Source organism: Cavia porcellus, unplaced genomic scaffold (genome assembly GCF_034190915.1).
Source record: "Cavia porcellus strain 051 isolate PalLab524CR breed Dunkin Hartley unplaced genomic scaffold, mCavPor4.1 scaffold_19, whole genome shotgun sequence".
In the NCBI taxonomy this organism is placed as follows: Eukaryota; Metazoa; Chordata; class Mammalia; order Rodentia; family Caviidae; genus Cavia; species Cavia porcellus.
Genome location: NW_026947502.1, coordinates 3081101 through 3108222, shown reverse-complemented (window position 1 = coordinate 3108222; position 27122 = coordinate 3081101). Strand labels below are relative to the sequence as shown.

The 27122-nt window shown below is 52.4% G+C and overlaps 1 protein-coding gene and 1 long non-coding RNA gene across 3 annotated transcripts; one reads left to right on the top strand and one right to left on the bottom strand.

The window, feature by feature from the left end:
- Window positions 1–1196: 1196 nt before the first annotated feature.
- Window positions 1197–27043, bottom strand: Slc36a2 (solute carrier family 36 member 2). 2 transcript variants are annotated; one of them, XM_003464523.4, is made up of 10 exons: window positions 26357–27043; window positions 23548–23638; window positions 22981–23069; window positions 22304–22399; window positions 19212–19296; window positions 15380–15598; window positions 14041–14139; window positions 5129–5295; window positions 2732–2901; window positions 1197–1627 (listed from the first exon to the last, which is right to left on the bottom strand). In XM_003464523.4, the coding sequence occupies exons 1-10, from the start codon at window positions 26797–26799 to the stop codon at window positions 1356–1358; spliced, it is 1731 nt and encodes a 576-aa protein (XP_003464571.2). In that variant the 5' UTR covers window positions 26800–27043; the 3' UTR covers window positions 1197–1355. The 2 variants fall into 2 exon arrangements, with proteins under 2 accessions (XP_003464571.2, XP_063086619.1); XM_063230549.1 differs by lacking the exon at window positions 1197–1627 and adding an exon at window positions 4387–4544 and having other exon boundaries at window positions 2788–2901.
- LOC134471571 (uncharacterized) lies at window positions 19535–22714 on the top strand. Its single transcript, XR_010041026.1, has 4 exons — window positions 19535–21522; window positions 21656–21717; window positions 22075–22165; window positions 22313–22714. It is a non-coding gene; the product is annotated as an uncharacterized LOC134471571 (long non-coding RNA).
- Window positions 27044–27122: the final 79 nt, after the last annotated feature.

Below are 27122 nucleotides of genomic sequence, written 5' to 3'. Positions count from 1 at the left end.
CTTCTGGGTGTCGTAGGCTGACAGAGCACGGATCCCTGAGCCTCCCAGAGCGTCGGGCCCCAGCCCCTGGGCTGTAGATCTGCTGTCTTCTGCTTGGTCCCTGGGCGAGTTCCCTGGGTGTAGAATGGGGGGGAGGGGCGCCGAGAGCAGCCACAAGGCTGAGGTGGTGTCTTAGGTCACCTGGCCCCGCCCGACCCAGGCCAAGGTCGACAGGAGAACCGAGGAGCAGAGTCAGGGCTGGGGTGCAGGAGGCTGCTCATGAGTTTCCGTTCTCATTCATCCATGCAGCCCATTAGCAAAGCTGCATGGCAGTGAGTTTTGTTGCATGGAATACTTACATCTTATGAACTAAAACCACAAGCTTTTATTATTCCCCATAACTAGGGGTTTCTCTGCCCCTCTTTTGGTGCCGGGCATTGAACACACTGAGCATACCCTGTGCCATCTGGCTTCACCCCAGCCCCCTTCTGCACACTTTGCATGGCTAGGCTGGGGTGGACTGGGGCTGGTGACAGCCTAGGACACGTCACTCAGGTGCCTGGCGGCTGGCGGGAGGCTGCCTTTGTGTTTACTGTTGTCACTGGGCCAGAGCAAGTTACAAGGTGAGGAGCAGACTGAAGGCAGAAATAGGGGGAACAGGGTGGTCACATTGTCAAGAGGAATCTATGGGCCGCTTTGCAACCCACCATGAGGACCCCGCAGTGTGCCAGGCACACCGTGGCTAGGCGGGAGTAGGAGACAGAGGCTGATACACAGTGTCTGTGCCTGCTGCTTCCTGCCCAGGCTCTTCGGCTTCTGGAGACTGCCCGGGGCCTTGGAAACTTCATTGCCCTTAACTTTAGCATGGAGGCTCCTTCCTGCCTGACAGCTGTGGCTCAGGGGGTCCTCGTGTCCCCAGTGAGCTAGATGTTGGAGTTTGCATAACTTGCTAAGTTGTGGGTTAGGGCCTCCTGCCGATCAGGAATAGGGAAGCTGCTATCTTGCAGAGCGTGGTGCCCCCTCACCAGCCCACCTCGTTCTGCCTGCTGCTGCCCTTTGGAACCCCTGGTGGCTTCTCCTTGTATAGGCCGCCCACGGTGTGACACGTACTCCATCAATTACCAAAAAAACAGCGGGGAGGATCCAGAACCTTCCATGGGAGAGTTCTCCATGTAATGGAAAGTGAGAGATGGCAAGAAAAAGGAACAGACAACAACAAAATTTTAAAAAATTATCATTTAGACCTTGTAGCTGGCGAGTCTTTGCTTGTTTTACTGTGCCCAGAGAAAAGGCAAATCAGCTGCATAAAGACAGCGCGTGTAGACAAGACCCATGCCATGGCGGGTCAGGGGTGGGTGGCCGAGGGGCGTCCATTCTCACTGAACAAAAAGGGTGGAGTTAGAAGCGGGGAGAGAGACCCCCGACTCAATCAGCTCGTCCAGGGCCTGGTAGGTCCCCACCACGAAGCCCACGAAGCCCAGCACGCTAATGATGGCGTCCTTGGCGAGGGTGAGCGGGCCGAGGCCCCGGGAGGAGTAGGTGGTGACCTCTAGGAGCGGCGGGATGATGAGGGCCAGGGCGCTGCTGCTCATGGAGCCCACCAGGGAGAGGACCAGGTCCAGGCGCGGGATGAGCACGGCCAGGACGCCTGGCGGAAATGACAGGAAGCAGACGAGAGCCCCGGGCTCAGCCGAGCTGCCACGGTGCACTGTTCCTCAGAGAATGGGGTACAGACAGGAGAAGCCAGAGCGCTCCGCTGCCCACACCTGGGCACGTCTCCTCCCAACCCTTCACATAAAAACAGTCACACTGTTGGGGAGGAAACCCTGCTCTACCAGCTGAGGCTCCACGCCTGGGCTGGGGTCTCCCAGTTGAACTAACAATAGCAATATTAGCAAGAGAAGAAACCAGTTTATTTCTGAGCTCTTAGATGGCTGGGTTTCCTGATCTGCCCAAGACGCCTGTTTGCCCAGCTGCCTGGTCAGGCGAGCGGGAGGGCAGACCGATCCGGAAACTTGTGGCAGCTGGCAGCTGGCTCTGCAGTGACACGGTCAGCCCTGGCCTGGGCCTCAGCCTCCCAGGAGGGGATTCTGGAGGCTGCGTTTTCCAGGACGCCCCTGGCCCCCCACTCTGAAGTTCAGCTAAAGCTTTCTCCTGCAGCTCTGTTTGTTCAAATGTTTGCAGCTTCAAATAACCTTTATGTCAGGGATGCGTGTATTTTGAATGGTGGCCCACATTCATACAACTTTGTGAGCGTCAGACACCACCTGTGGCAGATTAGCTTCCAGGTTACCCATTCTCCAGGCCTGCTGAGGAGGTGAAGGGCACTGACTCCAGTTAGATGACCTGGGTTCAAATTCTGCTTCTAAGACTTAACTGGCCAACTATGCATCGCTCCCTGTCTTAGTTTCCCCTTTTCTGAAGTAAGGTTTAGCATAGTTCTACTGTTTAAGAGTTTTTGTGGGGACTGAATAAAATATTATGAAATATAAACTAGGAAGAGCCTAGCACTGTGCCTGGTACATTTAATTATTTGATAAACTGTGTCCTGTGACTGGGCATGAAGAAATCTGTGTCATAGAGTCCATCGAGGAGTAGGGTCACCCTGGTGAGCCAACACTGGCAAAGCTATAGCTAAAGAGCAGTCCTTGGACCCCAGTAAGTGCTTAATAAATGCTGGCTGTCACCAATCTGGCCGATTCCTGAGAGCCCCGAAGAAAAGACCCACGGAAACCTTGTGCTTTCTACTCACAGGTCAGGCAGACCATGGCGAGGCGGGTGGACAGGTCCACGGGCAGTGCCCAGCGCTCGGACACCTGAGAGATGGCGAAGGGGATGATGATCTCGGCTGGGACGTAGAACTGCAGGGCGTAGGTGCACAGGATGCCGAGGATGTACAGCAGCTTCACGGACTGGTACAGCCTGCGGAAGGAGCCCGGGCTGTGCTCTCCAGGGCTGCCCGCGGGGTAACCCCGGGCTCTGTCCCCTGTCTAAAACCGACGGAGACGGACCTTCCACATGCCAGGGGGAGTCACGGCGGGGAGCACGGTGAAAGCAGGGGGGAGCACGGTGGGTTCAGTGCAAACAGGCGCTAGGGGTCACTTCTTACGAAGAACAAGAGACGGGCAGGCATGCGGAGCCTTCACCTCCGCCCTCCCTGGGGGCTCAATGTCGGGTTTAGGGGGGAGGCTCAGGGAGACGCAGCAGATGAAAACTCTGGCTCTGGTCCTTTCTGGACTCTGCCAGTCCTTGGAAATTCTCTGGATCCCTAAAGTGCTCGGTGCACACCCGGCTCTCTGAGAGAGCTTCTGCAGGGTGAGAGCTGAGAGCCCAAGTCCTGGGGGAAGAGAGACCTGCAAATGGGGTTGTGCGGAGGCGGGGGCTGAGGGGTGGGTTAAGGAGCCGAGGTTGCAGCAGGCAGAGGAGGAGGGTGTGAGCTTCAGGAAGCGTTAAGTTCTCTCAGGCTTTTATGACCTTTAGCCCACTAATGTAGTAGAGCGCTCTGCCATGTTTGGGAAGCGTGCATGTGTGTGTGTGTGTGTGCGTGCATGTGCGTGTGCACGCATGTGTGTGTCCATGTGCGTGCATGTGTGTGCATGTGCATGCGTGTGTGCATGTGTGTGTGTGTGTGCATGTGTGTATGTGTGCGTGTGCCACTCTGTAAAAAGGAAAGCTTCCGTTGTCTGTTTCTTGCTTACACCCGTCCTGCTCCCTGGAGCACGCCTCGCTCCTCTTCCACCAATCCAAGCGCTACTGACACTCTGTATCTCCCCCTCTGAGCAGGACCACGGCGCAGATGCTCACAGTCATGGCCCAACACAACCCTCAGGATAGCTCTGCTCCGCAGCTGAGCAGCAGAGTGAGTTAGCCTGGAGTGTGAGCGGGTCGGCGTGGAACTGGGCCTGGGACCTGGGTACTGAGTGAACTGCACTGCCTGGCCCTTTCCTTCCTTCCTGCTGAGGCAGTCCTGGAGAGTGAATCCAGGTCGCGCTCTACCGCTGAGCTCCAGCCCTGCCCCTCTTCATTTTGAGACAAAGTCTTGCTAAGTTGCTCAGCCTGGCCTTGAACTTTTGATCTTTTTGTTTTAGCATCCTGAAGAGCTGGAATTACAGGCATGGACCACCGTGCCCGGCCTGCTGTCTCCCTCTGATGTGCTCTCTTTCCTCAGAAACCTCCAAGGCCTAGCCGGATGTGGGGGTGCACTCCTAGAATCCCAGCACTCGGGAGGCTGGGGCAGGAGGATCTCTGTGAGCTTGAGGCCAGCCTGAGCTACAGAGTGAGTTCAAGGCCAACCTGAACTCCATAGGGAGACTTTGTCTCAAAAACAACCAAAAAAAACCAAAACCAAACTACTCCAGACCTGCTATTCTGGAGGATACAGTAAAGTTTGTGTGTATTTACTGTTACCTCTCTGCCTCTACCCTGCTGCTAGTGAAGACACGAAACTCCATGATCAAGGGCCACACCCTAGACTGGCATCTGTAGGCAGTGGCTGGTTGACTGACATTTGTCGTCTTGGAGAAAGAGCCCCATTTGGGTAAATTACACCTCCAAACAACGGTCTGCTAAAAAGAGAGGCATCTTAGAATTAGGGACCTGTCTCTGTGCAGGCCAAAATGCTGTACAGTGTCATGTGGGTCCGTGTCTACTGAAACACGGCACCATTGAAGTTGGCGGCATCAAACTGTTCCGTGAGCAGGGAACACTGGACAGAAAATGCTTACAGAATCCAATGGTCTCCCCAAGTCGGTGTTTGTCTTACGTCTGTTTATCCTGGCCACACTGGCTAAGGGGATGTGTGCACCATGGGTCATGCCGAGCCAGATTCAGTCACAAGCCTCAGTGAGCAGGGTTGGAAGTGTCCCTGCTCCCCGAGGCTGCTCCCTGGTCCCCTCCTCTGGTGCCCGCCCCTTCTCTCCCTAAGGGACCAACCATTCCCACTTGTGTTCTCTGGTCCAAACCACATCCTCCACCACCCAGGGCTGATGCGGCCTAACTCAGTGTAGGAGGCCACAGCCAAGGGAGGAGTGGGGGGCCCAAGGTTCTACGACAGCTCTGCCCCTGCCAGCTCTCTAGACCTTGGTTCCCAGCGAGAATCCCACGTTTTTATCTGCCCCTCAGTCCCGACACCCGAGAGCCTCAAAGGTACCAGCAGTTGGGCAGGTTAAGGGTTATGCTGGCTTTGATGTCATCGCCAAAGCGCAGGTAACCCAGAGCCCCGATGGCGATGTACAGGGTGGTGACGATGGACATCCCCAACGACAGGATGGCTGGGAAGTGGCGGGCGTCCTTCATCTTGTTTTCCAGAGGCAGAACCTAGAGAAATATCACAGGGTAAGGGGAGGAAGTAAGAAAACTGACTTACGGACAACCCGCCAAAGCCGTGAATATATAAATGAGAGAAAGGCGAGCCGCTTCTGGGAATATACTCAAGACCCGGGAGCTGGGACGCACAGAGCTCACTGTGCACTCCCATTTACACAAGCATTTTCATGGGAGCCAAAACACGGAAACAACTCCAGCGTGCATCCACAGGAAACGGAAAACCAATGTGCAGTTTATCTGTGCAACAGAAGGTTATGTAGCCTTAAAGAAGAAGGGAAATTGGACACACACCACAGCATGGGTGAACCTTGAGGACCGGGCTTTCTGCTTAGTACTGAGCTCAGTCTTGCAGATGAGAAGCATTCTGGAGATGGACGGAGCCCTGGCTGCCGAGCTCACACATCAGAGTGGGTAAGATGGAGAATTTGGTGTTAGGTGTATTTTGCCACAATGAAAGAAAAAAAGTAATAAAGGGAAAAAGAGGGGGAGAATAATGAAAAAAATACAGGTGAAAGAAAGAGGGGAAGCTAGGGAAAGGAAAAGAAGAGGGAAGCTCAAAATTACAAGATGCTTCTGGGCGGGAGATGCATCTGGGTCACCAGATGAAGGTGCTCAGCGCCCTGGAGCCAATTTCGGCCAGCAGGGGACGCCCTCCGTCCAGACAGCAACTGTCTTTAATGATTTATTAACACGCATTAATCCACGCCTTAAGAGACAGCTCCAGACACAGTGACTGTCGGTTCCGCAGATTTTGCTGCGAATGACAAGATCTCCTCCTCCTTCCAGGCTGCACTGTGAATACCAATTTGTCTGTCGATTCACCCGCTGAACGGCATGCAGACTGAGCCCAGCGCTCAGCCTCTGCTGTGATAAACGTGGGACGGACCGTGTCCCTTCGCGTGCTGACCTTGCGCTCTTCCCTACACACCACGAAGTGGGGCAGTTGGGGCACGCGGAAGTTTGAGTTTCAGCTTTGGAGGAATCTGCGTGTTGCCCTGCACAATTGCATTGACAGTGCAAATGCGAATTTGCATTCTCCCCAGCAGCGCCCAGGGTCTGCCTTGCTCTGCATCCTCAGTGACACTTAGTTTTTTGTTTCTTTTGGTAACTGCCGTTTAACCAGGCTGAGATAACTCACTGCACTTTTGACTTGCGTTTCCCTGGAGACTAACGCTAGCTCTTGTCCGGGTATTTGTGGGCCATTTGGAGTTTCCTCTGAGCAGTGTGTCTCCAGGTTGTTCACCCATTTTGCCTGGTTACTCGGGGTCTCCTTTCCTAAGCTCCCTGAGCTCCTCAGTGTCCTGGACACTAAGCCTCTGTCCGGTGTTGGTAAATACTCTCTCCTGTCCTGTAGGACGCACTTCGTGCCATTGCTTCCCTTGCTGTACAGAAGCTTTTAGTTTGAATTAATCCCATTTTTGCTTTTGTTTGTTGTGCTTTGGGGAGCTTATCCAGAAGACCACTGCCCGCACCACTCTCTAGAAGTGTTACTGCTAGACTTTCTTCTAGTAATATCAGAGTTTGGGGTCTTAAAGTCTTGATCCGTTTTGAGTTGATTGTTTTTGGGTGTCGGCAGGGAAACAGAGGTCAAGTTTCCAGTTTCTGCACATGGATGAGCATCATACTGGTGCGTTTTCTGAGTTTCTTTTTCTTCTCTATCTCCCAGTTTAAACTTGAATCCCCAGCCCTAAACCTATATGGTAAGTGCAGATAAAACAAAACAAAATACACCCCAAAGAAACCTCTTTATTGGCTGGAGAACCCGGGATAGAGACCACCATGAGAGAGAGACAGACAGAGACAGAGACAGAGACAGAGACAAAGAGCCTGGACAGCGCCTGTTCCTCTGTTCTCTCTAGGCCATTCTCCCTCAGTGGGTCCTGGTTTTATACTAGTGATTCTAGTATTCACCCAGGTGCCTAAAGATCTGAGCTAAAGTTCTTCTCTCTGAGCTGAGGAACTGGGGACTTTGCCCTCAACATACAAAGAGCCAGGAAAACCTCAGCAACTAACTCTCGGGAAGAGATGGTGGCTGCTGTGCAGTCAGGTGTGATCATGCACTGGACTGGACTGGAGACACCTGGGGAGGAGACTGGCCATGTGGGTGCTCTGCGCACCCACGATGGAGGAGCCCCTCACGCTTATGGGCAGCAGGGGCCGCTGGGCTGTGCCCTGGGAAGGTGCTCTCTCTGGCTGTGTCCCCTGCCTGCTGCTTAGCTACCACGAACCAGCCACACTGCTCTGCCTCACCTTCTGCCATGATGCTTCCAACCTCAGAGCCAGAGGAGCACGACTGAAACTCTTAGACTGTGAAATCTAGTATTTCGTCCTAACAGTAGAAAAACTGACCGATATAGAAGCTAAAATGACTCCAATGTTGGAAAGACAAAGACTTGAAAGTGCTTGTTACAAACATGCTTCATAAAATAAGGGGAACACTATGGAAAAAGAAAATCAGTTCTTAGCAAAGAAGTAAAATCAGGAAAGAGACACACATTTGCAGACTCAGCAAACTGAGTATCAAGTAGAACAAACTCAAAACTGCTCCACACACAACTATTTAAAACCAGTGATTAGGGCTGGGGAGTTAGCTCAGTGGTGTAAGTGCCTGCTTGGCAAGCACAAGGTTGTGAGTTCAATCCCTGGTACAAAAAACAAAAAGCCCCATCAGTGATTTATAAAATCATGAGAGTAACTAGAGAAACACTGTTTTACATGGAGGGAAATAATTGAAGGATAAAGGCACAAAAAATGTTATTTTCAAACTAATGGAAAAGCTCCTAGAATTCAATATTGTGAATATGGTATCTTTCAGGCAAATAAAAAAAATTTCAGAAAAAAATTTTTTTTGCTAACAGTTCTGAAAGAAATGCTGGTGGAGAGTCACTTAACATTAGTCTGGATAACCTTCCCACTTTCCAGCAAGTGACTTCCTTATGGCTGAGTGGCATGTGCTGTGTACATCTGCCACATTTCCTGTGTCCACGTGTCTGTCTGTTCATGGGGCCCCTGAGCTGTTTCTGTAGATTAGCAGCTGTGGATGTGATGCGATGACTGTGATGCTATGAACATGGACAGGCGACCATAGGCGACCATAGATTAGCAGCTGTGGATTGTGATGCGATGACTGCAGCCTTTTCAGGACCACATCCAGGAGAGAGTCAGCTATGGCAAATGAAATTTCTGTGTTCAGCTTCCTGAGACGCAGCCGTACTGATCCCCCATGATGGCTACACTGGTTTGCATCCTCACCAGGTCCCTTTCTCCTGGATCCTTGCCAGCACTTACTGTTTTTGTGCTCTTGACAATCATCCTTACTGGAGTAAGAAGATAGCTCAGAATTGTCTTGCCTTTCCTTAATCTAGCAATAATAATAGTAATTTTAGACAGTCTCACTAAGCAGCCTAGGCTGGCCTCACACCCTAGATCCTCTTGCCTTCCAAGTAGCTAGGATTATGGGTGTGCGCCACTGTCCCTGGCTTCTGATGCTGTTTATTGCATTTAGATATAATACACATGGCAACGTAACATAAAAGGAATAAACTACAGGGACCTACGTGATGGTAAGTGTCTCCATCCCCAGCCCCTGAAGACCCATGCACATCCCTTTATACACAACACATTTAGCCCATCTCTAAGAGTTGCCAAAGTCCTAACAGTTTTAGCATTGCTAAAGGGTCTAAGTCCAAAGCCTGAGACTCAAGGCAAACCCTTGGTTTGAGATCCTGTAAAAAATAAAAAAACACAGCCAACCTACAATGGCATGGGATGAGCATTCCCACTCCAAAAGGGATAAACAGGACATGGGAATAGAACCAAAGCAAGTGTGAAACACAGCCAGGCAAACATTAAATCCCAGTCCCATGTCCAGCGCCCAGAGCAAGGTGTGGCCAATATATGAGCTCCAACTGGCTCCACCCCATCCCTAGAGCTGCCAGCACTTGTGACACTAAACGTGTCCCTGTGGGGCTGACTTTGCTCAGCCCTTGTGGCTTTCCTCAGATGACCCCTGTTCCTGGTCCCCCGACACTCTGGGGTCACTGCACTTCTGCCTTTACTCCCACAGTTTTGCTCGCTGCCCTCTGAGGAGTGCCTCGTGGCCTCCCAGGCCTCCTCCTGAGATCTAGGTGGAAGCCTCCCTGACCCCACAACTCTTTTACTCTGCGTGTACAGAGAAGCAACACCACGTGGATGATGCCAAGGCCCACTGCCAGCTGGAGCAGGTGCCAGGCTGTTTTCCACCCTGCCAATGCCTTCAGGTGCCAGGATGGCTGGGCAGGTGAACTGAATCCCAGGGAATCAATCAATTCACCAGGTGGCCTTTCTCCAATAAAGTGTCCTGGGACTCTCTTCTCAATGCACTGTGTCAGGCCAAAGTGTAGAATCTTGCTCTTTCCTGATACGGCTCATAAGCCACTTTCCTGACTGTCCTGTTGTAAAGTACTTGGCTTCTTTCTCATGTGTCTTTTTAGCAACCAAGCTGTTTTCTGGCTCCACTTTGCATTCCCCAACTTCACCCGAGCTTCCTTTCTGGCCAAACTCAAAACTATTTTGTAAACATTCAGCTGTGCTGTTTACTTTTGATTTTCAGTATAAACCTGGCTGAAATCAGTAAGCAGTGTCCACGCTACAGCTTGAAAGTTTGAATTTCTTGAAATTTCCTTGGCCAGATTAGCCTGCTGCTCTTAATCTCAGTTTCCATAAAGTCTCAGGACAGGAGCAAAATGTAGACAAATTTTCTGCCAAGCACAGCACACGCAGCCTGGACTTCAGCTGCCAAAGGAGTTCTTGTTCCAAATGGAAGCCTTGCGAACCTGGCCTTTACTGTTTGAATTCCTGTCACCATTCTGGTCTTCTGAGCTCTGACCAGAATCTCCTATCCAGCTAGGCTCACAGCAATCTAGGGCTGCTTCTCCAGCTGGCATCTTTGAATCTTTCCAAATCTTCCCAAGAACCAGGTCCAAAGGCCTGTAAGTCACACAGGCAGGAAGCCTCAGAGCAGTGACCCTGCTTCTCTGGTATCAAACTCCACCTAAATCTATTTCTCTTTGCTCCTGGAAAATATCTGACACCAACAATTTAAAGGAGGTGTTCGTAGGTGCTTCAGTCCATAGTCAGCTGGCTCCACGGCAGGGCAGCGTGGCAGAGGGGATGGCAGAGGCGGGGCTCACGGTGTGACAGTGGGAAGCAGCGAGTGCAGGGAGGGCGGCGAAGCGGCAAACCCTTGCCAGGCCGTGCCCTCCGTGGCCCACCTCTTCCTACCTGGCTCTGCCCCCTGGCAGCCAGTCAGCCAGTCACACTCACCAGCGCACTGATTCAGGGGTGACTATCACACCCTCAGGATCCAGTCACCTCCCCAAAGCCTCACCTTTGGGGCCTTCGGGGGACATCTAGATATAAACCATGGCAGTAAGATTTCTGCCTTTTACTAACAACGACAAAATGTCAACTTAGAGTAAGTTGTGGGAAGTTACAGATGCATGTTGGGATTGCTAGAATAACCTGTGAAAGCATTTTTAGAAAGGTATATAGTTAAAAAGTCAGCCGGTAGATTAGAGTGGGATATTAGAAAGTGCAGGAGCCATGCATGGTAGCACACTTCTGTAATCCCAGCCCTCTGGGAGGCTAGGGAGGAGGAGCACGAGTTTGAAGTTAGCCTGGGAAATTTACGGAGATCTTGTCTCGAAATAAAAAAATAATAATAAAGGCCTGGGCCACAGCTCAGTGTGAAGGCCTTGTGTTCAGTCTCCAGCACCAAAAAAACGCAAACCCAGAAAAAGGACCAAAAGGGAGAACCGAAGAAAAAAGGAACTGAGAACACAACGAAATACAGACTTAAATCCAGGCATAATAATTACATTAACTACAAGTGGCCTAACCATACCAACAAAAGGATAAAGACTATTAATGAATTAAATAACAGGACCCAACTACATGCTGTTTCTAAGAAACACACTTTAAAACAAGATAAAATAGACAGGATTGTATATTGCAAACAACAAAAATACAGACCAATATTCCTATGAATATGGAAGCAAAATTCCCCAATAAAACACTAATAAACCAAATGTAGGAGCACATTAAAAGTATTACATACCATGACCCTGTGAGATTTATTCAGGAGTGCTCAATATATGAATTTAATAAATTCATAAATATCTGAATTTAATTCATATATTAACAGAATGAAGAGGAGAAAAAAGCATATGATCATTTAAATTCCTGAATTAATGCACAAAGAACATTTGACAAAATTCAACACCAGGGGCTGGGGATTTAGCTCAGCAGCATAAGCACCTGCCTTGCAAGCACATGGATGTGAGTTTGATCCCCGGTACCAAAAAAAAAAAAAAAAAAAAAAAAAAAATTCAACACCATTTCATAAAGCACTTAACAAACCAGAAGTAGAGGGGACATGTGTAACCCAATAAAAAGTTATCTTAAAAAAATCTATGGTGAGCATCACATTTAACAGTGAGAGACTAAAAGAATCCCTAAAATTCAGAATAAGGCAAAAATGTTTGCACCTGTTACTCTTCTTTAGCATTATACTGGAAATTCTAGCTCAGAAAATCAGATCAGGAAAGTACCCAAAACAAAAGGAGAGAGAGAGAGAGAGAGAGAGAGAGAGAGAGAGAGAGAGAGAGGCAGGGAGGCTCCCTGTTGGCTACTACACAAGTTTGACAAAGTTGCCTGATACAAAATCAATGAGCCAAAATCAATTGTATGTCCATAGCCCAGTAAGCAACAATATGAAGAGGAAATCAGAGAGACAGTTCCATTTACATAGCACCAAAAAGAATAAAACACTCAAGGATACATTTAACCAAGGAGGGTACAAGTGTTGTGTGCTAAATACAACAAAATACTTTGAAAAAAAAGTAAAGACCAGAGAAATGCAAATTAACACCATGGTGAGATTCTTCTTACTCCAGAGAGAAGGCCTCCCATCAAGAAATCCAGTAACAAGTGCTGGTGAGGCTGTGGGGAAAAGGAACCCTCTTCCGTTGCTGGTGGGAGCCTAAACTAGTTCAAGGACTATGGGAATCAGTATGGATGGTCCTGAAAAACTAGGAGTAGAAGTTCCATTCTACCCAGCTGGTGCCCTTCTAGGTATCTTTCTGAAAGAGTTAAAGACATCATATTACAGGGACACACGCACACCCGTGTTTATAGCAGCCCAGCTCACGACAGCTACGTCTTGGCAATGACCTGTATGTCAGCAGATAAGTGGGTAGAGAAAATGTAGCCCTCACACACAACGGAGCATTGCGCTGCCATAAAGAAGACTAACTCGAGTCATCTGGGGAAAGTGGATGCATCTCGAGACCATAAAGTGAAATAAATCAGACTCACAAGCTTGCAGATGCCATGGTTCCTCTTGGGTGACAAGCCCAAGCCATAAACAAATCCAAGAGAAAAATGAGACATAATAGGAAACAAGGAGAGAGATTATTTACACATTGGAAAAGGACCAAGAGGTGCAGGGAAGGAGGGCAAAGAAAGAGAGGGTATAAAAACATCAAGATGAGTGGTGTGCGTGCACCAGCTCCCCACAAGGAATGCAGTCACTACGTTCCGCAAACACGTACTAATAAAAATAAAAACTAGAAGAAAAGAAGAACCAGTGGAAATAGTCTGAGGAAAACAGAAAGTCAGTGAAACGAGCAGCCTCCCTGGACTTCCGCCTCGCAGAAGGCGCGGCCTGGCTGGGGGGGTCGTCGCAGGTCAGGGCTGCAGGGCTGTGTACTGTGCAGAGCCCTGGGTTCCATCCCTAGCATGAAACCAAAGGACCCCAACCGAGAGACAAAAGGCCAGCACTAGCCCAGATGCAGAACACCTGGCAAGCTCCTGCATCCTGGTGGGAATTAAACTTCTGAAAACTGCTGGACAGTTCTTACAAAGTTAAAGATCCATCAGTACGTGACTGTGAACTCAGAAATAAAAGCCTATGTTCACGTGAAACCCTGCACACAGGTGCTTGGAGCAGCCTCGTCCATCATCGCCACGCGCGCACACACACTCGGACGGCCTGCAGCAGGGGTGCTCCCGAAATGGCCTCCTGCCTGCGGGGCAGAGGCGGGAGCACCGTGGTGCAGTGCACGTGCTAGGCTAAGGGGAGAAGGACCAGGCCTCGAGGTTCCAGCTGTCTGAGCCCGCGCCCATGGCATCCTAGACAAGACAAAACAGCAGCGGCAGAGAACAGACGGAGGAGTGGGTCAGGGCGGGTCCCAGGTGACCAGAGGTCACAGGGAGGTCTCCGGCCGGAAGATTTTTCCAGTGTCCTGATTGCCGTGTATCTGTGACTCTGTGTTTCAGAGCTCACAAGAATGCACACTCTCTAACGTTAATTTTTTCGTATGCAAATCAAAAGAAAATTAAAAACACGGAGAGCAGTACCTGTGCTCAAACGCGGAAGCGGAGGCTGATGTCACCCGCGCAGAAATACAGATCTTTTCAGTCTTCAGCTTCATATTTAAATTGTTTGCCACTATTAGTCTTAGCTTTAAAAGATTAGGATTGGAAACTCAGCTTGATAGGAAGATAAATACTTAATTACAGACAGACTGAGACAAAAATAAAACCGCCTTGTGACCGCCTCTCTGTTGGAAGCAGCTTTGCTTCTGCTGGTGACAGTGGCCCTGAGCGTGGCCGGGGTGACTTTCTCCCACGCGCATCTCCCAGCTCACCCCTGCTGCCACAGCGCCAGGCACATCAGCCCGACAGGAAGCTTACCACGCCGATGCTTTCGAAGGAAAAGATGGCAGTTCCGAAGAAGAGCGGGTAGGTCTTCCAGCTGGCCACCAGCGGCAACTGGCTGGGGTCTGGAATTCCCTGAAGGAGAGAGAAACACGTGACATCAGCACTCCAAAAGCACTCGACAGCTCCTTTCGGAGAGAGGGACCATGCAAGGAGACCCGAATTCCTCTGAACTGAGTGTCAAGACATTTAGAAAACTTCAAAATCAGGTAGGCAACCATCAGCGTGGATTTTAACACTGGACTATCTGAACCTGGAGGCCTGCTCAGCTCCTGAAGATGAGCCTCTCACGGGGAAGGGAGTTCCATGCATCCGGAACCTCCTAAAGAACTGTGCACATCACAGGATGGTGCCAACCGGCAGCGCCCACGGGCATCTTCAAGAGGCTGTGGCCGCAGGTCTTGGAAACCATTGTCCTTGTGATTGAAGACACACCCGGGATCCTGTAGTAATCTGTGAACTGTGAAAGTTCCCTTTCCCTTTTCCAAGGGCAGTAAGTCAGAGGGCAGGAGCGTGTGTGGAGTAAACATGCCGTGTGCCGTCTGACTCAGGATGTGACATTATCACAGAGCCACTCTGCTGATCGCATAGTCTCTGGACCTGTCCAAAGGTAAATCAGCAGTAGCTCTCTCCTTAGGAAATTCAATTTTGTAGAATCCATCAATAACTCCTAAGATATATTAAGACTGATCTGCAGTTTTTTCTAAAATGGTCGAGTAATTTATTATTTTTACTAAATTCCCTGGACAATGTAACTTTTATTTTGTGTTGTGGGTTTTGAATGTTACTGAATATATCAAGGATTTGGGGGGTCTTAAATACCTTTGTAATATGCAGTATTCTCCACTATACAAGAAAAATTAGAAAGGATGGGGGAAATGGAGGGAAAATTTAGTATCTATAACTCAAAGATATCGTCGTTAACGTCATAATAGATTTGTCGATGGTCTTTGAGTTTCCATTGACACTTATGTCACTAAATATTAGGTCTTTCCCCCACCATGTTCCCAAGGGGTCATTTTGAGTCCTGGTAATTGTAGACCAGAGATGAGACTCTGTTACGAGAAGCTACTTCTCTCCTGCCTTTAGCAAGTGCAATACTTTTGACAGAGTTTAGCCTAAGAGCAGGTGTTTGAGAAGCATCATGAGTGCGCCCACCTCCGGGGAGTGCGAGAGCACAGTCACATCCCGGGGAAGGAGTTTCATGAGGAGATGGGAACTAGGTGAAGAGGGCAGCCCCGCATACCCAAGCCTCGGTCCACTCCTGACACGACGGCCCTGCCCTGACGGCATCCACCGCGTGGCGTGCACTGACCTGGGCGATGTACTGGGCTATGATGACCAGGCTGACCAGCATGCTCAGGTTGGCCAGCAGGGAGAAGATGGTCAGGACCCGGAGGTTCCGGATGAAGACCAGCAGCGCCAGGAAGGGCAGGAAGGTGAGCATGTAGAGCCGCGAGTCCATGGTGGGCATCGGGGTCACCGTCTGGTTGCTGCTGCAGTTGTTGCTGGTGCCATTAACCGCTTCTATGACCTGCAGGAGAGAAAGCGGGTCTGGTGCATTGCCGGTCACCAAACTCCCTCTGAAGAGTGAGGCTGAGGTCAGAACCTTTTATTTTAACCCCTGAGGTGACCGAATGCACCTGCTGACCATTAATTTAAAGACTGGGTTTACGGCAGGTGTTTGTGGGCTTTGGGAACTGATCTCTGTGCGGTGAATTCTCTCACCTCTGAGTGTGGCTCTGCAGGGCTGTAAATCACAGCTGATGGCAGTTTGGCTCCAGTTGGGCTTTAGAATCTCTGCCAGGAGAGTCTGATTATAAATCTCAAGTCAAGTTACAAAAGCACAGAAATGGAAAAGGGTAAAAACTAACTCTAACAGTGGGTCCTGGGGAGAGTGCTTGGTAGCTGTACGGTCCGGCTGCCGTGCCTGTTTCTGAGTACTGCTTTGCAATTTTCTGTCATTTTATGAGCTACTAACGTCCTTCCACTAAGCACATTTTCTGATCGAATTCCCCCACAATTTGTTTCTTAGGCTCATTAACGAAAAGATCCACCATTTACTGTTTCTTATTAATTTTCTAATTAATTGATTGGCTAATTGCATTGAGTTGCTGGGGACTGACTTTAAGCAAGTGTTCTATCACTGGGTTACATACGTCACCAACAGTGTCTTTTCATTGGAGCAAAACTAGCATGTTTTGTTTTCTGAGACAGGATCTTGCTACATATTTCAGGCTGGCCTTGAACTCGCTATGTAGGCGAGGCTGGCCTTGAACTGGTGGCACCCTCCTGCCTCAGCCTCTTGAGTATTGGTTTTGGGTACAGGCATGTACCACCATGCCAGGCCCAAAACTAGCATTTTAAATGAGAGAACTCTTCCTTGTATGATTAGGGCCTTCCGCTACAGAACACTTCACATCCTCGAGTGCCACCCACTGAGACTATAACAGCCTGCCCACCATGGGCATAATAAGAAAGAACCGAGAACACCCTGCCCTGGAGTGGGTGCCCAGCACAAGCGAGCGCCTCTCTGCAGAGACCCTGGTGAGCCAGTGCAGGTGTAGAATGCTCGTGACCGAATTGGTCCGAGCAATAGAAAACTGTGCAAGCCACAGAACGAGTAGAAGCTAGAGTTAAGCAATAAGGAACTACAAAGGCATTGTTATTTCCAGCGCACACGGACAGAGTGTCCCTTGCGGTCTGTTCACCTGTGTGTTTTCTGCAGTGTCCTAAGTCACCCAGATGGCACACACTCTATCTTATCAAATGGCAGCCAGCACCAACTTATTCTGAAATTCCCTTCCTCTTCATAGACAGCGTGGATGCACAAACACGAATCCATACGTCTTGTGCCCCTGTGATACCTCGTGACAGCGGGAAGAATGCCTGGGCGATCGGTGGGCATTCAGGGGCCTCTGCTCGGGGCCCTCACCTGGCTCGAGGCCCTGCCTTTCCCCCAGCGGCCTCTCTTCTGTGAGCAGCTGCGGTTCTCCCGCAGGAGTCCCAGACGTCCTCGCCTCTAGGTTGCACCCATCCCTTCTCCTGCCCTGGTGGCCAGCACTTTCCCTGCCAGCTGCCCATTCATGCCCAGTTCAGACCTGGTGCGCCTCAGAGGGAGACTGTGCCGCTGGGCTGTGCGGGTGGCCTGAGGCAGCTCCCTGACCCCAGGGTGCTGTGGGCGGCGGGCTGATCTGGCACCAAAACAGCATCCTGATGTTTTGTCTTTAGGTTCCAGAACAAATCCCACTTAGCCCCTCAGCCTTGATATTACACACAGCTGTTAATAAATGCAGCCGGTCACGCGTATAGGTGAGGACACAGGCCTGCGGATGTCAGGGAAGGCAGCCAGCTACGTACTTTAGGAGCCTCTGACCGGCACCTTGTGACTCGGTGATTTCTCAACACAGCATCGGGCGTAGCTCAGGTGGAGCACTTGCCTGGCAAGTGCAAGGTCACGAGTTTGGTCCCCGATACCAAAAAGAAAAAGAAAAAAATACACGAGATACCCAGCAGGAGAAGCGTGACTGTTATGGTTGACCTGTGTGATGGAAAGATTATGAAAGTATTAAAAGTGACATTTAAAAGTGATAACAGTCACGCGCCGGCTTTGTGCTGTGACGATGACCAGTGTGACATGATGGGCTTTCAAGGCGAGCGACTCTGTTTGCCTCACAGTCCTGGCGGGTCAGGTCCCTGTCAGTGGCCCATGGCTTGGGCCTGGTGGGGCAGAGTCCGTGTGGGCTCCGGGTGGCGCTCGCAGCCCGCCTCATCAGGCCACTTCTGGGTCCTTAGCGTTCTTCCCTCTAACTCTGTTACACTCCTACATTTTTGTGATACTGTCAGAAGCAGAGAAAGAGCTCTAAAGAGCAGTTTTCCTTGTGTAAGCTGTTGATTAGGGACCCTATGCAACACCTCAGGCCACACCTGCCTTCACCCCAACCCACCGTGAGCCATGTTGAGTTGGCTCTTGGATGCCTCAAGAAATGTCTGATGTGCTGTAAGGTTTGGGCTTTTGCACGTGGACATCGAGTTGTTCCAGGATATTTATTGAGGGTACGATCCTTTCTCCACCTGACTGCTTTTGCATCTTTGCCACAAATCAACTGTCTGTCCAGTGGTGTCGATTTTGGGGCTTTATCCTGGCACTCTGGCGGTTTGCCTATCTTGATATCAGTGCTGTTTTGCCATGATTGGTGTAACTTTGTGATAAGTCACGGGACTGGGGAGGGCTGGAGCCCCAATTTTGTTTCTTTATCAAAGTTGTTTAGACTATTCTGAGTTTTTTATTTTTACAGAAAATAAGAATCAAAATGTTAACCTTTATGAAAAATGATGTTGGCAGTTTGGTAAGGGATTGTGTTTTCTGATCTTTGTTACTTTCTTCTATTTGTTTTTTTGTTTCATTCTATGTTTTATTTATTTTTCTTTTGGTACGGAGGATCAAACTCATGACTTCACACTTCTCAGGCAGGTGCTTATGCTACTGAGCTAAATCCCCAGCCCTATCTTTTATTTTTGACTTCATTTTATTTTTTATTTTATTTTACTTTTTGTCTTTTTCCTTTTTATCGGTACCAGGGATCGAACTCACGACTGCCTGCTTGCAAGGCAGGTGCTTATGCCGCTGAGCTAAACCCCCAGCTCCCTATCTTTTATTTTTAATAAAAAAAGAATAAAAAAAGGACGGCCCATGCTGCTGCCTGTATTCTTTTGCTCCCGTTGCTGCACGATAATGGCTAGGTTAGATCAGAAGGACTTCCTGGGACTGACCACCACTAGGCCACCGGCCAAGTAGCTAAGATGGGTAAAGACTCCCAAAGGAGATTGGGCATCGCCTGTGCGCGCGCACACACACACACACACACACACGCGTGCGCGTGCACCCCAAACCCGTATCGACTTGAGGAGTGTTGGTAGGGTTAAGCTCCAAAACAAGAGGTCTACACATCCCCAGGGTCCGTCCAGCCCAGGAGCTCAGGGTCAAGCTTGAGGACAAGCCCAGGACCCTGGGCCCCGGGTACCGTGGCAAAATTAACCGCACACACAAACGTTCAGAAGCTTCTGTGGAGGGCGGGTTGCTCCCAGTACCTGGTCTCCAGCTCTGCTGTGCTGAGGAGGACGCAGGGCACAGCGGCAGAGCCTACCTGTTTCAGGTTGTCAGCCAGAAACACTATGTACACGCTGCAGAACCCCAGCTGGGTGACGATGAGGAAGAAGCCCACGATGTGCCTGCAGCAGAGGAGGGGGAAGCTGGGATGAGGGGCACGGACACGCGGTTCCATTTCTTCCCACCCTGCCCTCTGTCGCCAGCGCTTGGTGGCCTGTAGTGGCACTGTCCTCTTCTCACCGCCATCAACAAAGGGGCCGTAAGATGCCAAGTAACAATAGCTCCTTTTAGACAGCGGTTTCTAGCTCCCTCCCGCTCCCAGCGCAGTGAATGGTAAAATTCTTCTCTGGCCCAGGAGCCGCCCCCGACCGACTGCCGACTGGCCGGGCCCTGCTGCAGGCTGCGGGCATCGCCTCCCCTCCCTCCGCGGTCAGTGCTGCCCAGGCGGGAAGCCCAGGCTTCCTTGGCTGTCCTTAGCACTTCAGAGGCTTTCCTACCAGGTGTCGCGAGGCGGTGAGGACACACAGAGACGTGGCACGGGGCCCTCCCGCCAGTGCTTCCCAGCCTAGTGGGGAGAGCGACTGCGGTATTCTAAGAAGCCCTGCGACACTGGCTGTGACGCGAGCACTGATACTAGAATCAGGGCCACAGCGAAAGGGTATTTTATGCACATTACGGGCAGGCAGGGGCCCTCCTGGAAAAAGCGGTGCCTGAGAGACTCCCTAAGGAAGGGGAAGGAAATTGCGGGAGAGACAGAGACAGGGACAGAGACAGAGACAAAGAGACAGAGATACACAGAAACAGACAGAGACAGAGAGACAGAGACAGAGAGCAGATAGGAAGACGGAGGAAGAAGAAGAGAAAGAAAAAGGGGAGGGGAGGAGAGGAAGAAGAGGAGGAGGAAAAGGAAAAAGCCAGTCAGTGGCGGAGTGGACAGATGTCTGCAGCTGATGCGCGTGGGGCCCACTGGTGGAGCGAGAGACGCTGGATGGGAGATTCTTCCCGTAATGGAGGTGATGTCTAGTAGGATGAGCAAAACATTTGAAAAGAGCCTGGGAATGGGCCGGGGATGTAGTCCAGCAGCACAAGGCCTGCCTGGCAAGCCCAAGGTCCTGAGTTCGAGTCCACGTGTAGACAGTCTGATGAGCACCTGCTTTGGGAGTCAGCGGAGAGCAAAGGCCAGGGATTTACAGGGTCTTAACCCAGACAAGAGGAGGAATGGGAGGCTGGGGAGGGAGAGCCGGTAAAGGGACGGGAAGACTGATGCATGCTGTGTCTGTATCCCTGAGCTGGCGCTGATTCCGGAGGTGCCTGGGAGACAGGAGCTGTGCGGGGAGAAGCCGGCAGGGTTTAACAGGAACCGGGACCCTGCACCACTGCACGGGAGGTCAGAAAGGGTGGGGAGAAGCCGGCAGGACTGCGCCCACCACAGCCCAGGCTCTCAGGGCAGGGCAACTGCAGCCAGGGCTCTGGGGCACCAAGGCAAGAGCCTGGCAGGATGCAGGGCGGTGTGGCCAGCATCGGGACAGAGGGGTGAGGAGGCCAGCTCTTCTCCTGCACAGTCATGAGGTGTCTGTCCACTCCTCCTGGGGACTTCGGCCTGAAGTACCGGCTGACCCAGCCTGCTTACCCAGGAACCACTGTGGGAGTAGCCGTATTATTACATAATAATAATAATAATAGTGATATTACATAATAATAATAATAATTTTGAGTCAAGGTCTTGCTAAGTTGCCCTGGTTGGGCAATCTTCCCGACAGCCTCCTAGAGTGCTGAGCTATCCCTGGCTAACTTAATTGTTTTTAAGATGGGGTTACGTGGACATACTTAAACACCGAGAGGAAAAGCCCACCACAAGGAAGGTGCAGAAGAGGAGCCGAGTGGAGGAGCAGGTTCCCTAACGGAGGGGAGCCAGCTTCCTTGTTCGCCTGACGATGAGTACAGGGGCTGAAGGGCGCCGATGGCCAGGTCGCCTCTCGGGTGTCACCCCTCGTCGGCTTGGTCTGCTTGAGGCTGAATGTACCCACCTCAGAGTGAGGGCTTTGGGCTGTGTTACCCGTGAGGACCACGGTTCTGTGGGATGAAGGCGTCCCCTCACCAGTGTCGCCCTGAGCACTCAGGGGAAGCCTCAGGGGGCAGAGCTCAGCTCAGCGCCCTGGTCCTCGCTTTCTCTGGTCACTGGCCTCCTTCCTCTCAGAGGACCCTCCTGTCCCAGCTTCCGGGCGGTGGCTCTGCTTGTGTCTCCGGCCTGACACTGGGTGGACAGCTCCACACGGTCACCGCTCCAGCATTCTCGGCTGCCAGCTTGGTCCAGGCACCTGCCCCGTCCGTCTAGACATTGTCCACAGGTCTGTCTGGACCCCTTCGTCCCGTCGCAGTCCCTTGCCCTTGCCCTTGCTGAAGCTGGACAGAGCTTTGAGCCGTCCACGCATGGCTACTTCTCTGACTCGGCCTCTTAAGGGCTTCCTGGTCGCATTCCAGGAAATCGGGAGCCTTTGGAAGGAGAACGGCTGGATCCTGGGCACGGGCCAGGGTGCCCAGAGGTGCGGCCCTGTTGGATGCCTGGCTCTGTGTTTAGTTGTGCCTTCCTGCTGCTGCCCACAGGCGCCCAGTGCTGCTTACCTGGATGCCATTCTGCTACCCTGCAGCCCGCTGCCCTTCTTCCTCCCTGCACCTCCCAGGCCCTGCTTGTGCCCCCACCGCCCTGCCTCACCCAGCGGGATTTCTTCCTGCAGAACGCCCGCTGACTCTTCCCACCAGGGAGCCCCCAGCCGCACACCCCTGCACCGGTTGGTGGTGACCTCGCCTTCTCTCCTTGACTGCATTTATCCTGGTGGTTATTAATGGGCCCTGTGACCTAAAGCCCTGGTCATTTGCCTCATTTGTCACCCTATTCCCAGGAACAATCAGACAAGGCTGGTTTAACAAATGGGAGTAACATAAAGACCCTGTGGTCAAGGGGAAAGCGCACACTCACTGGAGGTCCACAGGGTAAGGGGGCGATGGCGAGCCCCTCCCCGTGGAGTGTCTGACATCCTGCCCCCCACCCTGGGGGGGGTGCAGCAGCATTTCCCCGGTTGTGCCCTCCCCAGCCCTCTGGGGACAGAGCCCCAGGCCTGAACAGGGTACCTCCCCCAGGCGGCGTGGCTCCGGAGCCAGGTGCTGGGGCTGGCTTCCAGCGCGTGCATCACCGTCTCCCCGTAGTCCATGAAGGGCTTGTTAAGCCTGCAGGAGACAGCACACACTGAGGCGTCCGGGACCAGAGGAAGGCAGGATGCAGCGGAGCGTGCGGGGCAGCTGGGTGCAGCTGAGTGCTGACCCCGGCAGCTGTTACAGGTGCCTGTTTTCCTTACCTGCAAACCAGGCTGTTACTACACAGCAAGAGAAGCAGTCAAACCCCTGCAAGGTCCTCTCCAGAGCTACAGGAACCCTGGACCCTCGGGGCATTTCTCAGAGGCAGGTTATGCAGGGGGTTATAGGTGAGCCCACCAGTAACAGAGACCTGCCTGAGACCAGTGTTCGCCCTAGAATGTTCTTCTCCTTTTCCTGGCCTTGTTGAAGAAAATTAAAAATAAGCTTTTTTTTTTTAATGTTGGGGATTGGACTCAGAGACTTCACCCTAAATTGTATCTTTACCCCCTCTTTCTTTTGAGCCTGGGTCTCATTAAATCTCTAAGTTGCCCAGGCTGGGTTCAAACCTTCGATCCTCCCGCCTCAGCCTCCCAGGGCACATCCCCCAGGCGTAGGGTATGTCAGGGGTGACCCTGGGCCTGGGTCCCCATGGCAAAGTGCACTGCGCTCCTCACCTGCAGCAGAAGCGGCGGGCACACCTGACCAGGATGTGCATGCAGTGGCAGGCGACGAACCCCATCACCAGCAGGCTGAGCGGCCCCATCTGGGGGGCCGGAGAGAAGAGAATGGGTTGGTGAAGAGCCGAGATTCGCTCATACAGGTACGGCTGAGACAGAAAACCTCCCATCGAGCATGATTAGCATCACATCTCATATAATCCCAGGTGGAATTCCAGCAGAGTGCAGAAAGCAAAGCCAGGGGTGGGGAACCCCAGGTCCCAACCACTGTCCCTTGGTCACCCCTGTTGGGCTCCCCAAAGAGTCCTAGGCTCTACAGAACGTAACTAGAGCATCGTGTACCCGACTCTTCATTCCACAGAGGAAGAAACTGACGCCTGGAAAGTGGCCGGGTGACCTGCCAAGACCACGAGAGCCTGTGGCAGGGCTCAGGTGGGCAGGGAGTCCGATGCCAGTTGGGCCACATTGCCTCCCAGAAAGAGTGCCCCCTATGGGCTGTCCTGGGGGTTAGAGCCCCTCTACCCCATGGCCATCTGGGTGGCCACCTGTAGATGTGCCTCTTACCAGGATGCCTGCGTTCTTCACGGCCAGGGGGAGGCCCAGGATGCCTGTGCCCATGTTGCCTTTCACCAGGTGGACCAGGGTCTGGAACCCTCTGAGGAGAGGAGGTGATGTGAGGATGTAGAGTGGGCAGCAAGAGGACCCAGCAGCCAGCAGCGTTCTGGCCCCGGGGTGAGCTGGTCATCTCTCGGTCCCCGGATCCCTATCAGGCCCACCTGGGTCTCCTGTGAGGGACTGACCACCCTGCTTTGCCCAGAATGGTTCTAGTTTCCCAGATCTCATGTGATACCCCCTTGCAGTGCCCGCTGGGTGAGACAGTGCCAGGCACTTCATAAGGATTGTCATGTAGTCCTCTTGTCAGGACTGCGAAGTCTTGCTACTGAGGTAACTAAGGCACAGAGGGTTTTTTGGTTTTGTTTGTTTGTTTTAAAGATGATTTGTCCGAGGATGTAACTGGGAGCCAGGGTTTGAACCTAGGACACTCCAGGTACTGTTTTCCACGCCCCTCCTGCAGAGCTGCCTTCCAAGACTCACTCAGAGAGTGAAGGGGTGGCCCCATTTCATCACGGAGGAAACTGAGGCTCAGAGTTGAGGCAGCTGCTAGACCAAGGTCATAAACTAGTGGCAGAAATAGGGCAAAGGGAAAGGGGCAGGCTGGAACTAGAAGTCACCGTGACTTCTGAAGAAACAGGTCAGATGGCATTGGCCCTTTGGGATTGGGCTCCAGAAGGTTTTACCCTCTCAGCCAGGACACCAAGGCTGGGGACTGGCAGGTCCCCAACCCCAAGACAAAAACAGAAACGCCCACTCTTGAAGACTGCTGTGAAGACTGGCCCAGAGGATGAGGTCTCTGTAGCATCAGGGGAAAACTCTGCCCATGGATGATAAAACAAGGCTCCTCCTACACCACCTCTTACACCTGGGCCCAAGGCGAGCTCTGGGCTTGTATCTCAGCTGCAGAAACCTCGGGAATCACCCAGAAGCGCCTTCCAGCTGGGAGACAGCTGACAAACAGGCGGGGCTCTGGAAGGAGCCTGTTCTTTGGAACTGGACTAACCCGGGGTTAAGACAGAGCCACTACTTGACTAGCTGGTTATCTTGGGCAGTGTGCTCACCTTCGAAGCTCTGCAAGCGTCAGGAGTAATGACATTTGGAACAACCCCCCCCCCACCCAAACTCCCATCTCTACATGAAACCCCTCAGTTCTCCAGCTGACTGAGACCCCGCCTGGAGACTTGCTGAGGTTTAAAGAGTTGGGTCAAGAAGAAGGGGGTGGGGAGCCTCCGCGCGCCTGTCTGGCTTGCTGTGGGTGTCCACACTGCTGACTGTGCGCTACGCCCCGTGGCCCCCGGCGACCGACTTGTTTTGCAACTGGCAAAAGGTGAATGGGTCACTTAGGAAATTTCTAGCAAAAGGATTCAGGAAATCAGAAGTTAGCTTCCAGGCCTGCAGTCAACTTACAGAGTCAGGCAAGGCTCTGGATTGGGAGCCAGGAGACCCGAGTTCTAGCCCTAGGCCTCCTGTGACCATAGCTCACCATGGCTGTGTCCAGAGAAGCTGGTGTGTTCCCTGCACTTGGGCTTTACATTCTAGGCACCTATGTGGCCACTCTGGGAGGGCTGAACCATCGTCCCACGGCCACAAAGGAGTTCTGGCACTTGCTCGAGCTGGTAAGCAGCTAGGGGATTCGAACCCAGGGGCTGACCCCACAGGCATCACACGACCCTGCCACCAAGCCCCAGACCCCCTCTGGCTCTCGCTTGGGATTCCTTCAATCCTTCAGACGCTGAAACTGCTCTTAAAACCGTGTGTCTGTTTAGGACACCAGAGCCAGCTGGTTCCCCCAAGGCCTCTGATTGAGAAATACCCTCACTGTGCGGCAGATGGCCCCGGGTGACAGATGGCCCTCAAGATCACTAGTGCTTAGCAACCCCATGACCAGCCCTGGGCAACTGACCGGGCCAATACTGTCACCGTCCTTCCAGGGATGGTCCTGTGAGTTGGCCCTGGAGAGGGGAGGCCCTCCCTGCTGCCCAGCGCCCCTCAATGGTATTTAGTGCCATCACTGTCAGCCTTGACTTCCTGGGACAGAGACAGCGGAGGAGCAGTGAGAGGCGCCCTTGAACTCGGGCCTTCTGACTCCTGGTCCAGTGTCCTGCTTACAGTGGTGGTGTCCAGTTTCTTCTTACAGCGGCAGAGCCTTTCCACCTTTGCGCCCAGCCCTCTCTTCCCTAGGTGACCACCTACACTGGTTTATCAGTGGGGTCGGGTGTGAGCGAGGGGAGCGGGGCCCTCGTCACCAGGCTTCCTCCTCTGTCTTGTATGCAAAACCTCACGAATATTCTCCCAGCGACCCGCTCTGGAAGTGGGGGAAACAGGAGTCACCCACACACTGTGCTTGTCGCTGTCACACTGCAATTCTCAGTGGAAGGACGGACCTGCTCGCTGCTGGAGGGGGCAGCGCTTGGCTGTCAGTGAGGCAACTTCCCAGCTTCCTCCACGAGGCCGGGGCTGCCGCTCCCTCCTGCACCGTAACACGAGTGGCCCGGGACAAGTGCTGGCTTCAGAGCCAGCTCCAGATCCTGGCTCCCGTCTGCAGGGCCCATGTATGGCCTGGCGCGATCGGGCCTTGGTATCCCCGTGTATATCCCTGGGGGCTTTTCTGTTTCCTCTCCTGCCTCTTGGTCCTGTCATTTCAGACTGCCTCCTTGGTTTCCCTGTCTGCACACTGGGTGGGGGAGCAGACCCAGCCTCCTCCAGGTTCTGGCCAGTGTGCAAGCATCTGGGCTGGAAGACAGAAAACAGCACTCACGTTATGCCCTTGGTCTCCTCCAGACCCGAGCGCTCTGAGGCACTTCTGTTCAAGACACTGGACTCCTGGTCCTGCAGCTTCTTGGTACTTTGGGGAGACGGCATGAGGTCCAGTGTGAGGGTGGCGGCTTCCTGGCGAGCCCTGGCTTTCTTTGTCACAGACATGACTGCTTCAGAAAGGGAGCGCTTGGGGTGGTACAGAGGCCTGGGCTGGAAGCGGGCAGTGGGAAGGTGCAAGCCCAGCTCGTTGGCCTCTGCGGAGCCTGCCTGGCCAGGCTGGAATAAGGCCCCACCCCCTCCCGAGAGCCGGCCTCCTCCTCCAGCCCAGGGAAGCCCTGGCGGAGGAGGGACTCTGGAGAGGGGGAGGCCGGGTGGAGGGCTTGGGAAGGGGTCAGGAGCCTTCCTGGTGTCACCCATGCCAGGCATGGCAACAGCACCCGCCATCTGGTGATTTTAACAGCCAAGGGAGAGGCGCTCTTCTGCCTGTTTTCTCCAAGAATTTTCTCATTAATCCTGTCAGTTAAACAACTGCAACTTTGTAGTGAAGGCATCTGGCTGAGCTCACAGACTAGAAAGTGACCGCGCTGGCCCCAGGGAGCACCTTGTCAGGTTTTAAAGCTAATATCCTATCTCTCCACCTCCAAGAAAACAGCCTCAGATTCCTCTTTCTCTGCATCTCGGGGTCCCAGCCTGCTTGTGAGGGCTCCACGTTGTGCTCTGAAGCCTTCCTTCCTCCCGGGTGCCCCTTCCGGAGGCTGGAAGCGAAG

What these genes read in the sequence shown, in the direction of transcription:
- Slc36a2 (XM_003464523.4), bottom strand. Translation starts at nt 26,799, where the DNA reads ATGGCGGGTGCTGTTGCCATGCCTGGCATGGGTGACACCAGGAAGGCT. An exon ending in TGGCTGACAACCTGAAACAG is followed by an intron (nt 15,599 to 19,211) that starts GTAGGCTCTGCC and finishes TCTCTCCTGCAG; the next exon opens with GTCATAGAAGCGGTTAATGG. An exon ending in TAGCCCAGTACATCGCCCAG is followed by an intron (nt 14,140 to 15,379) that starts GTCAGTGCACGC and finishes TCTCTCCTTCAG; the next exon opens with GGAATTCCAGACCCCAGCCA.